Here is a 13523-nt window from a genome sequence, read left to right on the forward strand (position 1 = left end):
AAATTATTTTCATGCTCAAGGTAAAATATTTATACTATTTTGCTTCTTGAGAAAGTTGAAAGCAGTTTGGGTGCAGTTCTGAAAAATTCAGGTTAAGTGGAAATGAATTTTTTGAAATTACAGATATAAAAAGCTTCACTGACTCCAGTTTTTTACATCAGATGATAAATAATCATACCTAAACCTACAGCTTAACATCTGCTCTTTGCATATACAGTGAAACCTCACTACAATGATAAATCTCAGTGTAACAATGTTTTTCCGAGTCTTGTTTGGAAATGTCTATAATCTAATATTAAACTGCTACCCCTCGATGTAACAATGGACCCTCTACAACAACATTCTTTTCGTATTTCACAGAGTATTGCTCCATCGAGATTTCGCTGTAAATCATAGCTGTGGCAATGGTCATTCAAAATTAGCTCTAATTTGGGTGTTTCAGTCTAATTAAATCCTTGAACAATTAAATAATTGAATCCCAAATTTTCAAAGTAAAATTATTTATATAATATTGACAAATCTGCCATTTTTTAAATTTGAATTATTCTGTTAAGAAACTCTTATTTCGAAATTATAAATACTAAAACATGATACTTTTCAGTAAAAAAAAGATGAAGTATAAAAAAAATTAAAAGCAATAAAATTAAATGAATCACTCCAAAAATCTTGTTTTTTTTAATTCAAAAAGCTGGTATCTTCTGAAAATAGAGTATCATAAAAAAAAAAGGCACACATAAAAGATAACTACAAAAACTGGCTTGATACATTGTGTGACATCTATTATTGCAACAGTACATTCATAATATTCAAATGAAAAAAAAGCTCTAAATTTGTTTCCTGCGATCACCTTATGTTAAGAAAAATAGTTACTGATAATATACATGGATTCAGAATTACGATGTGTATTTTGTCTGAAGTATCAATGAGAAAATGAGTGGTTTGATTGAAAGGATGAGGCATGAAAAAGACAATAAAATTTTGACTAGAAATTCCATGATTCATCTATGGATAAATTCTCAAGGTAGAGTTGGTCTGGACTAGTAGTTTGCTTTTCGTCTTCAACTAAGAGGAGGAAAAAGAACATAAATTAACCTTTGCTTAATCTTAAACTTTTCAATTAAACATTTTTATGAAAAATATATTATATTTTACTTCACTATGCCCTCAGCTGGTGGTAAGTCATCTAGTCCAGCTGGTTGGGACTTAAGGGTGTGAGTTGTGACACACCCGCTTTCTCAGGTAATATAAGCAGAATATAGCCAAGTTAATGTGGGGGGGGGGGGGATAATCAGGAGTATTATTTGGTTCTGTTTGTAGTTTGAGTGAGCCACCATATCTGATCCAGGTGACATAATCTGTGGTCTCTGTCCATGACCCAACTCATTTGTTTTATTCAATGTTAACCTCAGTATTTGCTGCTTATCAGTTTTGTGCACCCATGCTATGATCTAATATGGGCTCTTCAAGCAGAAGGGGTGGGGCGATAGTTCACATCTAACCTCTCGCCTATACCACTACACTTTATAAAGTGGACTGCCCTTCTCCCCATCAATCACAGCATCTGCCTATGATCCTATCCATCATTACAATGGGTTATAATAGAGGGTGGGCAAAAAGTCAGTAGAAAGTTTGAAAATTCATAAAATCCAGAAAAATTACAGAAATAAAAAACGGTTTGCGGGGTAAGCATCGCTAGGTCACAGGAATTTTTTAAGACAGGAAAAAAATGACAAAAACAGCCAATAGGTGGCGCTGACATACACAATTCAAAGAAAATATACACAAACAACAAACAGAATGCCTCCAAATCGTATATTACAGCAGTATGTGTTCCACATGACCACTACCACATGGGAGAACACATTGCAGGCGAGTCATATCCAGCAGAGTGCAGCAGGTCCAGATGTATACATGACACCTCTCGGCAAATCGCATCTTTCAGTTCTGACAGATCGGATTGATACACTTTTCTTTGACTTGTGTACATTAGCGCCACCTATCGGCTGTTTTTTCCCGTCTTAAAATACTTTTACGAAACTCAATCACGTTTTTAAAATTTTTCAAATGAATATTGCTCATAATATATGCATAACATTGCCGCCGCACATGAACAATGATTGGTATTAAAGTGTTTGTATGTGTATATATATCCTGCCTACATGAAAAATAAACAACATTCAGAGAGAGAGAGATGAATGTAGTGAAGATTTCTGCATACCCTTTAATGTTATCCATTACTCAAGCTGGCAAACTGGAGGCCGGGATCAAAATTATCATATCACTGGATATTTTTATTTTTCACTTAATTTAAGACGAATCAATTACTGTATAGTCAGTATAATGCCGCCTCTGGGAAACCAAATAAAAATTACTTCATAAGCGGGGGTCAGCTTAATGAGTAATCCCAATTTACCAAATATGCTTGCAGGGACCTATAAAAAGTGATGTAATACCCCTTATGACATAAAAGCGATGATGTTATAACGAGGTCTTACTGTATAAGGAAATAATAAATTGTAGTGAACACCTCATCCTTATTTCTTTGGAAATTTTGCATTTTAGCAAATTTTAACTCTAGCATAGCACTAATGGTATCAAAATTAAAATATTAAAATTACGAGGTCAAATTATTTATGTATGTATGAAAAATTAATCATTTTAAATAATAGATTGATAAATGTGGTGAGCTGAAATATGGCCGACTGAACTCTCAGCAACTTTTTGCTATAATAGGATATAGCTGATACATGTTTATACATGGCCTTAAGTTATTTTGCATGAAAAAAAATTTTGTCAGTAAATATACGCTAAAAAATATACATTTTAAAAACCTATTTGTCCTTTTTTTTGTGGGTTATTCAATTTTTAATGCAAATGTTCTCAGTTTTAATACATATTTTGGAGTTTTTTGGAACCTATTTGCATATTTTTAAAGCACATTGTCTGTTTTTTAGTGCGAATAATGTGAGCTCTAGTTATTACTTTCTCAAAGTATGGAATGGACATATATCATAAAATGGGAAAACATTCTTTAAAGTTATCAGGATTTTGGTTTATATTATTAACTTTTCCTTAGCTCAAAGTTTTATTTGCACATTTTGAAGCTAAGGTTGAACCAGACTTCTTATGAGTTATGGCTATCAGCCTGCAAACTACGTAAGAGGCGAGGAGGTGTACCTCCCCCCTTGTTAACAAGCATTTCTGTACTAAGTTCACAATGTCCTAATCAGGTAGTAATGGCAGCTATGGTTCATTTATGAGAGCTCTGCTTTTGCAACAGGTTTCCTGTAGCAGAGGCAAATATAAAGTGAAGAGAAAAGTCCTTTCTTAAGTTCTTGGTTAGTTTCTTTTATCAATCTGAACTTTAGTCTTCAAACTACATAAATATAATTTTGTAACTATAATTTGAAACTTTAGTCTTGAGATGATGTTCACATATTGATTATTTAGAATTAGCATAGAGAAAATCTCACAAAAAAAACAAGACAAAAACCTGAGAGATCGAAAAACCTTTATACATAGAAATCATATGAATTTACCTTGATTAGATGATAGTAAGTCTTGAAGAGGTGTAATCACTGCTAAAATATCTTGCAAAGTGAAATTAGTCTTTTTTGTGAGCTTAATAAATGGATGAGTCAAAAGCTGAGAAGAAGATGGCCTGTGGGAATGAACCATTATAAATAATAAATACTTGCAAATAACCATTTAAGAGATTTATAAAATGATAAATCAATAATTACCATATGTATTTTTGTATTTTTAAGAAAATTGTTGACAACTGGATTTTAAAACTGAAAAAAAAATTATTCAATGCATAGATCATTATTTCTTATGCTTATAATACTGCTGTAGCTAATGTGTCAAAAAAATTATATACAAAACTGTTCAAGCATAAACATTTCTGTAGAACACTTATACTTTTATTATTGACTAGAACAATGTTTTTGGTTGATTATGGATTTGTAAAAATATTTAAAAAAAAGTTATGGAAAAGACAACAAAAAAAATATTTATCACATTTCATGATGATGCTATTACCATACAAAAATGATGATATAAACCAATAATTTCTTCTCCTTTTCATCATTTATATAAAAACTATAATGAGCCACCATGCAAGAACTAACCTTTTGTTTGGATCTTTTAGCAAGCATACCTCAGTAAAATCATGAAAAGCCCGAGAGAAACATTTTGCTCTATAACACTGATCATAATGGTCTTCATTTGATATATCTATAATTTAAAAATATGAAAGATTACAATAGAAGAATTTATCATCAAAAAGCTTGCACAACTTTATACATAGAAAAATCACCTCCATATTTCACTTTTTGTGATCAAAATGTAAATCATTGTGCATTATCAATTGTACATTTTGTTTTACCAATTTTATGTGGATCAAAGGCCCTATATATAACTGCATACTCCAAAATCTAGTACAATACACAAAATCAAGCCAAGTCAATAATAGTACACAGCACTTCAATAGCAGTTCGCTATCAACAGGTAAAAAAGTTTTGCAAAAAAACCTGAAAACATGTGTCTGGAAATTTAAATCTAAAAAGAAAATTTGAATGTAGGCATAATATTGAATAAACAGTTTAACCTGGCAATATAGAGAATGACAATGATAAATGAAAACAAATAAATTTACTGAAAATTCACAAAGGTTAAGATAAACAACTGAAAACATAATATATACTGAAGAAATATAGTTACAGAAAAACTTTTGTGAAAGAAAAAATACATTCTACCTGGAATAGGTTGACATTCAAGCGAATCAGTAACAAGCAGTATTCATTTATAGCATCTTATGTTCTGATTAATCTAATTTTTTCATGCTATGTTATATAAAATGTATGAATTATAACGAAAAGGATTTATGCCAGTGGTACAAAAATTTGTCAGTCAAGGTAGTTCCATGTGCATGAAGATTCCCAATAGGGTTCAACATAGATACAATTTCATTGGAAATATTGGGAAGGCTCAAAATGTTTGTGGGGGGGGGGGGGGAGAGAACTTAAACCAAATAATTTTATAATGATTATGAAGATGGTGGGGAAACTTTGTATTAACCAGTCAAGTGGCAATGGCGAATATATGGATCATAATGTTTCCAATCCTTGAGCGGTGGTGACGAATATATGGGTCATGGAAGACCTGTTCCTTCCCCCTTGACCTATTGTACCTTGACTGACACCTTCAACGCCTCCTAATCCTTCAAATTAATGAAGCGCTCCGCTGAACAGTACAATGAATTGGTTATAGACCATCACAATAAATACCGTCTGTACAGAATAAGGTGTGGCTTTTTTACTGGTATCTTGAAAGTAAGAATGCTAGATTGTTAAAATGGAATTTGGAGGCGTGGTACAGCGAAAAAGAGAGAAAAACTGTTTATCTTTTCAAGGAGGGGAGGACTGTTTTTTTTACGCTTATATTCACAACATGTGAAGCTGTACGTCAAAATTTTTCTCAAAAATATTGGTTTTTTTTTTATTTTAATTTTTTAGTGAAATCTCAATATAACGATATTCTCGGACCATGAAAAATATCGTTGTAGAAGGACTATTGCTATATCGAGAGGCAGCACTTTGATATTAGGCTATAGACATTGCTAAATAAGATGAAAAAATATTGTCGTAGTAGGATTTATCGTTGTATCCAGTGTCATTGTAACAAGATTTCACTGTATATAAACACATAAATAAACATATGCAATCCACTAAAATCCAACAAAAAGTTTATTGACTGGAAGATGAAATTGAAATTAAATTTTTTTCCAGAATTTATTTTTTTTTAGAATTTATTCTAAGTTATATGTATATAGATTTAACTTGAGGCTTGCATAATATTTCGTGCTATTTGTTAATACACAATGGCTGTATTTTTTTTGCATGTTTTATTTAATTATATTTTACAAATTTTTTAAATTCAGTGAAACCCCGCTACAACGATACGCGATAAATCCTTCAACAATGATATTTTTTCAAGTTTTGTGCGGAAATGTCACTACTCTAATGTTAAATTGCTACCTCTCGATATAACGATAACCAATATACAACGATATTTCTTTCTTGGTCTGCATAAATAAATAAATAAATATATATATATATATATATATATATGTATACATATAATGGCAGGGCCCCAACTAGGGGGGGGAGCAGGGGTGTAGGTCGATTGCGCCGAAGATAAACCGTTTATAAGTCGATTGCGCTCACCCAGATTTCCAGACTCGGCGCAATTGACCTGTTGGGGGAATACAAACACTCCCATTTTTGGCGCAATCGACCGAGCCCCGGGAGCAGGAGGGTCTCGTGCCCTGGGCGCTGGACCAGAGGGGGGCGCAAATTTCATTCTCAAACCTTACCTTCAACATTACAAGGGGGCGCCAAATTGCGCACTTGCTCCGGGTGACCAAGCATCTAGTTGCGACCCTGCATAATAGTGGTGAAGCCCGAAATTGGAGAGTTTGCCCAGCCAATGTCCAAATTTTGTGCTTTGACCGGCCCCATGTATCGATTCCTACGATTTAGGGTCATCGCCACGTTGGCATAGTGTTTGGTGATAATTGTGACCATTTATAATTATGGCTAGCGACAGCAACTCTAACGATCAAAGAAATCGATATATCGATATCTTAGAGATCAATATACCGATCAATATACCGATATTTCTCTTTTGAAAGCAATAATAGTCTATGTGAATTGCACCCTACCAAGGAAACTAAATTTTATAAAGAAATAGCTCGTACGCGGTATACGTCAAAACCAAGACTTTCTTTATTTTAAAACATATGTGATGTGGCCTTTTTGAAACATTGTGCTGCATGTTTAATTTGTCTTCGAAAGCAAAATCTGTTTTATCCGACATCTAAATTTCCTAAAATTACACAAGAATTTTTTCTTTTTTATGTGAAATTTGAAAGAAAAAAAATCATAGATGTCGGTTTGTCAAAAATAATATTGAAATTGACATGTTTTCTGCACAGCGTCAAGGCATAAAACGATCCCCCCCCCAAATATAGAATGTTTCGTTGGCGTATGAAAAGGGGAGGAGGAGGTTTGGGGTTCAAGCCTTGGCCGAGATTATAGCGTTATTTTTCAATAAAAACTTCACTCCCCCCCCTTCAGAAAAAAAAGATTTTGACCCCCCTCCCCCATTCTTGAGAAAATCCTGAGAACGCCTATGCTGTATTTAGTATACTTTTGATACACAAAGCTACTCGATATATGTAGTAGTTTTCGTAATACCTACCATGCACGCAAAAAAAAATGGGACGATTGTGGTCAGGATTTGATAATATAATTCCTTTTGTATAATTCTTTCGTTCTCTTTGAATGATTCAAAAAAAAAAAAGAGACCGAAAATTGTTTGGTGTTTATGCACTTACTAAAATAAAAGACATATTTTGTGCATGCTTATTGGCAAAAATGATTTAAACGCAATACGGTTGACATTTACAATCATATCAAGAAAAATAATAATCGGCACATATTTATTCATTTGGAATGCTATTATACCATCAATTAAATTTTTAATCTGTATTACAATACATTATTTTAATCTATTCATTTTAAGTATGTTCAGATTACTGAAAAATGCGTATCGCTCGTGCAAAATGTGTTATTCGCTTAATCGTATCATTTTCCAAGCTGGTACGGATATAATGAAATTCGCATATATTGAATATATTCGCTGTTTTTTCTAACTTCGTTATAAGCGGGTACAACTGTGTGTATGTATGCAGGTTTTTTTTTTTTAATGTGTTTATAGAATCCTATGACAACACATGTAATTTATGCGAAGCGTAAAAATTCAATTATATGTGACCAACTGAATGTGACATTACATTGAGATAAACCCTGAAAAGCAGTTGTTATCAGTGATTCAATTAAAATTTTGACAAATATTCCATTTCTTTTGTTACCTTTTATTTTTGTTTGGTCAGTATATCATCAAAGAAAGTAAATTTCATCAAAAGAAAAAAAAATTCTGTGACATACATCGAGTTGCTGAACATGCCACCTTGCGAAACGAGGCTCAAATAGGCTTTTAAAACGTTTGCATTTATAACGTATCTTAAATTATTAATGGCATGTATTAAATACATCAAAATATTACTTCCTCCCATATACACATAAAATCGATATATTTTATAATCAGTTAGTTTTTTATGTGAAGTATAAATCATTTCGTGTTGTATAAATAGATTAAATAAAAACGAAGGTATTTTCCAATTCATTGCATATTTCAAATTTACTCATAAGATATAATATAGATATTTATGTAATTAAAATCATCGACTACTGTTATTTTTAACTTTCTAGAAAATTCAAGGTACACCATATATGTATATTTTTGTGCCTTATCACACATAATGTGTGTTGCTTTCATAAATTTCCTATACTGTTCAAAACTGTGCAGCTTTTTCCCTTGCGAAAAAGCTATTCGATTAAACTGAAAAGTATGCATTGGAAAAGTGCATCACACTGCTCGGATAAAATGTGCTAAGACACTTTAGTGATACCACAAAATGATAAGTCGCATGCAACGTCAGCGAAAGAGGAACGAAAAAATTACAAGGAAGTGCGATTATAAAGTATTGTAACGCCGTGAAACTCTACGTAGACTCAAAACGGGCTTAAATATTTTTAATTAAAAAAGTAAAAGAAAAACTTTGTTGCGTAATCCCTAATACCCCGTTATAGTGTTGCTGTGCATTTAGAGAATATAAACGCTTCTTTTTGCCAATAAATTAGTGAGAAAAGTACAATATATATATGCAGTGAAACATCGATATAACGATAGTCTGCGGACTAAGAAAAAATATCGCTGTAGAGGGATTATCGCTATATCGAGAGGCAGCCGATTAACATTAGAGTATAGACATTTCCAAACAATACTTGAAAAATATCGTTGTATCAAGTGTCATTTTAGCGAGGTTCCACAGCAATAGGAAAAATGAACTTCTAAATATATCTGTGACCACGACAGGGAGAAAAAAAATAGCCTGTAACAAAAGAACAAGTACTGAAGTTGAGTGTGTATTAGTAAAAAATAGGATCACTTAGGAATAGGTGTAGCCAACCTGTCACTTGGATGCCTACCAACCACGCCTTCACTGTTGTCCTGCATGTTTGATGGGGGGGATAGCACTACTTGAGATAAAAAAGCTTCGCCACTTTACAAGTATTTTTCCGTATAACCTCACACCATTTTTCAAATAGAAATCGAAAAACCTTTCACCGCTCAACCGGTTAAGGGGACAAAGGGCCCATGGGCCGGATGAAAGTTTATGCCTTTGGGGTTCAACTTTGTACAACTGGCAAGTCTGTTTCTGTCGATAATACTTTAATTTAGAAATGGTCAGAATAAACAATTGATGAAAAGGCATAATTATTTGTACCAAAGGTTTCAGAGAGTTGTAAAGACAGAAGTAGAGTGGCACTTAAGGAGCTAAAGAGTGAACATCGCTTGCTGTTGTACACATAACATACACAGAGATGGACTTGAACATTTGTGGGGGCATGATAATGAATTCAATTCATATATATGCATATACATTAGATCAGTCGGCTCCACCATTGACGTTGGGGGCGGGGGGGGGGCAATGTCCCCCATGCTCACTGTATCTCTGCCCATGGCACATAATCACAATATTGGCCAGATCTTTAATACATATTGGAAGTTTCAATATGTTGACATAAGTGTGATACAATTCCAGGACAAATATTCAAAATAATCCAAAGTTTAAAAATATTCAACGACCATAAGAAACAGAAGTAGAGTGGTCTGTCTGCTCTCCCAGCGAATTGAACTTGAAACAGATACATGTTAGAAGCGAAGTATGATTAAAAACTACAAACATCACATTTACTAATGACTGACTAGTTTTAGCTACTCAATTTGCATATCCTCCAGTTTTTAAACTTCCAATGCACAAATTCTCTTTCACCTAATATTTCTAATTAATGAATTATATAATCATACATAGATTATATATTATAATTTTCATATCATTTATAAATTAGTTGGGTATTAATGAAGTAGCGAAACATATAATTTGAACTACATTTTGGACAAGTATAAAAGTCTATTTAAAACTAGAAGTACAATATTCACATAATAAAACTTGTACTTCAGTGGATATAAAAATTAAAAATGACTTTGATAATGACATTACTTTTTCTTCAGAATTTTTTTAGTAGCCAAGTGGGAGCTTGTACAGAGCGTAGTAAAAATGTACAAATATTTTGGTTAATAAACTCTACTGTGAAATCCTAGATGAGGTATCAACTAAAACTAACTACTCACAAATTGCCTGGGTTTTTGTCACACAGTCACAGAAAAAAAAAAATAATAATTTAATGAAAATGAACACATGGTCCCCATAGTGAAATATCTCTGGGGTGAGCACTGAATACAGTAAAGTAGTAGATATAATTGAGAAATGAACAATAGATACAAGTTTATGCACATTTTACTGATAATTGTTTTTCACAGCCACTTTGCTAGGTCAATGGTCTGTTGTCACTATATTTTATTGCATTATTGAAGACTATTTATCCAATATTTTTGGTTTGACATGAAATTCTTCCAGGAGTTTCCCTATGTGTGAGGCCAAAATGTTAAGGTCCTGACTCAACCAAAAGTTTCCTCACCATTCCTCCCTGTAATCTACACCAGTCATCCTCAACCTGGGGCTATATGACCCCCTTGTGGTTCTGATATACTCAAAGGGGGCTACAGGTGAAAATCAAGTTAAAGGGCAACCACAACAGGCTGCTAAAGGGGCCTCGAAGTGCTGTGAAAAGAGAAAATATTCAGATATAAAAAAAGTGAGTAGTAGTACTACAAGTGAAATATTGTGAGAAAATAGTGTGACTACTTTCAAAATGAAGCAGAACTTCCCGTAGTCAGGGTCATCCGAACACATGTGCCCACCCAGACACAGCTCATGGCCTTGAGTGCGTAGGAGGGCCCCATGATGAGATTTTATACTATTTTTATCAAGAATAAGTATGTAAATTTGCATACAGGTGTTCGAAGCCGGGGGGGGGGGGGGGGGGGCTGATGTGGCTAAAATGGCCCTGCATAGAACCAGGGCTATCTTAACACATGGGCCCATCCAGATATGGCCCTGAGCCTGATGTCATACAAATTTACATATTTATCCTCAATAAAATTGTATAAAATCTCATTATTGGAGCCCTCCTACGCACTCAAGGCCCTGGGCGGTGTCTGGGTGGGCACGTGTTCGGACGACCCTGACTATTTTGTTTCATTTTGAAAGTAGTCACACTATTTTCTTACCATGTTTCACTTGTAGCTTCATCTTTTTACATCTGAATTTTCTTTTTCACAGTGCTTTGAGGTCCCTTTAGCAGCCTGTCATGGCTCCCCTTTGACTTGATGTTCACCTGTGGCCCCCTTTGAGTATACGGTGCCCACTATGAAGATTGTCATCACTGTTCCAGGTTCAAACCCGAGGGAGGATATAGATAAGATATTTTCCCTAACAAGCTTGAGGCAACCACCGATAGATAGCACCTTCATTTCCAACTCATCTCATCAATGGCAGTAAATTTCAATATAACGATATGGTCTGAGTCTGTGTTTGGTGAAGTAGTAGTGGGTCCTACATGATGAGATATAGTACCATGATTTGTGAGAGTAAGTAAATATGTAAGCTGTTGTTTCCAGCTGAAGTAAGGGTGTGCAGAAAAACACTGATCTACATCAGTCTCTTTAGACCCCCCCCCCCCCCATAAATGTTGACGTTGTACTTAAAGTTCTCTCCCCATTTTCAGTTTGGCCTTCCCTCTTATGTTCCTTTTAGACATCAGTTCATCAACATTTTAGGAAAATATTTTCTTCTTTCACTCTCCTTACATTTCTATCCAACAATCATTCTTGAGGTCCTTGGTCAGGGGCTGTTCGTGTATTACGTCAGCAAATTTTTAGCCATTTTTGATCCCCTCCCCCTTGTCAGCAAAGCTCTGCCCCTCCCCTTGTCAGCAAAATTTTACATCTCTACCCCCACCTCCAAACACATATTGGTAGGATCAGAGATGAACGCGGGGGAAGGACACAAGCTTCCCTATGCCCCCACAGACAATCAAAAATTTATTTTTCTTCAAAATGCAAAAAATATTTTTTTTAAAGTTAAAATTTTAAAAGAAAATACCTTTACATGTTATTATAATCAATTTCTGTTAATTTCAATGCTATTTGAAGGCTAAGAACTCAAAATTTCTTATTAAGAAATTCATTGCTACCCGCCCTTTAAGCCATATATGGAAAACCCTTGGCCCACAGACCAAACGTGGCCCTGCGGGTTATCTGATGTGGCCTGCCCACCTCAAACCTAATTTTGTAATTCAGGGGCAATGCCCCCGTATCTCCGCCCATGTTTCAGAGCATTTAAGCCGCCTGTGGCACATTTTCAAATCACTCATGTAGGCCCGTTACACATTCACAGATCACTCAAGTGAACTGCGACACAGTTCCAGAACCTTAAGTGATCCATGGCATAGAGGTCCCTTGAGTGACATGTGGCACAGATTTAGAGCTCTTAAGTGCACCCCCAGTGCAGTTATCACTCAAATTTCATGCAAAACATTCCCAGATTACTTAAGTGATTTGCGGCACAGTTCCAGAGCAGTCAAGTGGCCTGTGATGTACAGGTCGTCTATAATTAAAAGAACCCTATTTTAAAGTAGCTTTCAGGCAAAACCAGTCATCAGAAAATTGTGAAATTTTGTGGAGGACTTCATTAAATGACGGGAATTTGTTTCAAGGGAAAAAATTAGTTGCACATGTCACCACTAGAGGGCGTTTCACTTTGAATATCTGAAGTAAACATTTAAATTTATGCGATGTCACACAGCAGCTGTTATAAAACCTAGAAACATGAACTAAGCTATAAATACAAACATAAATTACACAAATACAAAACTCAGAAATAATTTTTTTAATTGATAATATTAGATTCATTTGACTAGGGTAAAAAGACAATTTTTATCCTTGGTTGAAATGCTTACCCTCGTCTTCACTAGGAAAATGGGTATTTACATCCAGTGGCCTGGGTGAATAACCTTGTAATTTCTCAAGCAATATTTGTGTAGGAAGCATATCAGCAAAAGGTACTATACCATTAGCCAGCTCACATGCAGTTATTCCTAAGCTATATACATCAGATTTTGCATTGTATCCCCGAAGATTCTGAGAAGAAAATGTACATAAATTATTTCTTGCTACCAATGTACTAGACTAAACTATTATTTGATAATCCAAATTATTGCAGAAGATTTGACATATCTTCATAGGGAAAAATTGCTCAACAGTTTTTACAGATAAAACACACAAAGTGAAAGATTTGTATACAAAAAATGCCAAAGACCTATTAGAATAGTTATTGTAAATTTTCTACTATTTCTTTCAAATTGATACTCATTTTTGAAATTCCCTCAATGTTGTCTCCAGTTCTATCAAATGTCGGAAGCATAGTTGCT

The 13523-nt window shown here is 34.2% G+C and overlaps 1 protein-coding gene across 5 annotated transcripts in view; it reads right to left on the minus strand.

Annotated features, from left to right (window-relative positions):
• Positions 1–652: 652 nt before the first annotated feature.
• Positions 653–13523, minus strand: part of Stlk (Ste20-like kinase) — a 28742-nt gene continuing 15871 nt past the window's right edge. For all 5 annotated transcript variants that reach the window (XM_089239133.1, XM_089239134.1, XM_089239136.1 and 2 more), the window contains exons 9-12: positions 13053–13233; positions 4131–4236; positions 3540–3661; positions 653–1062 (exon numbers count right to left, since the gene is read on the minus strand). In XM_089239133.1, coding sequence (XP_089095259.1) covers positions 983–1062; positions 3540–3661; positions 4131–4236; positions 13053–13233 — 489 coding nt within the window. In that variant the 3' untranslated portion in view covers positions 653–982. The remainder of the gene's footprint in view (positions 1063–3539; positions 3662–4130; positions 4237–13052; positions 13234–13523) is intronic.

The sequence above is a fragment of the Pholcus phalangioides genome, unplaced genomic scaffold, assembly GCF_987345545.1.
Source record: "Pholcus phalangioides strain wild (caught in Gottingen) unplaced genomic scaffold, Ppha-v1.0 ptg000011l_1, whole genome shotgun sequence".
Classification (NCBI taxonomy): Eukaryota; Metazoa; Arthropoda; class Arachnida; order Araneae; family Pholcidae; genus Pholcus; species Pholcus phalangioides.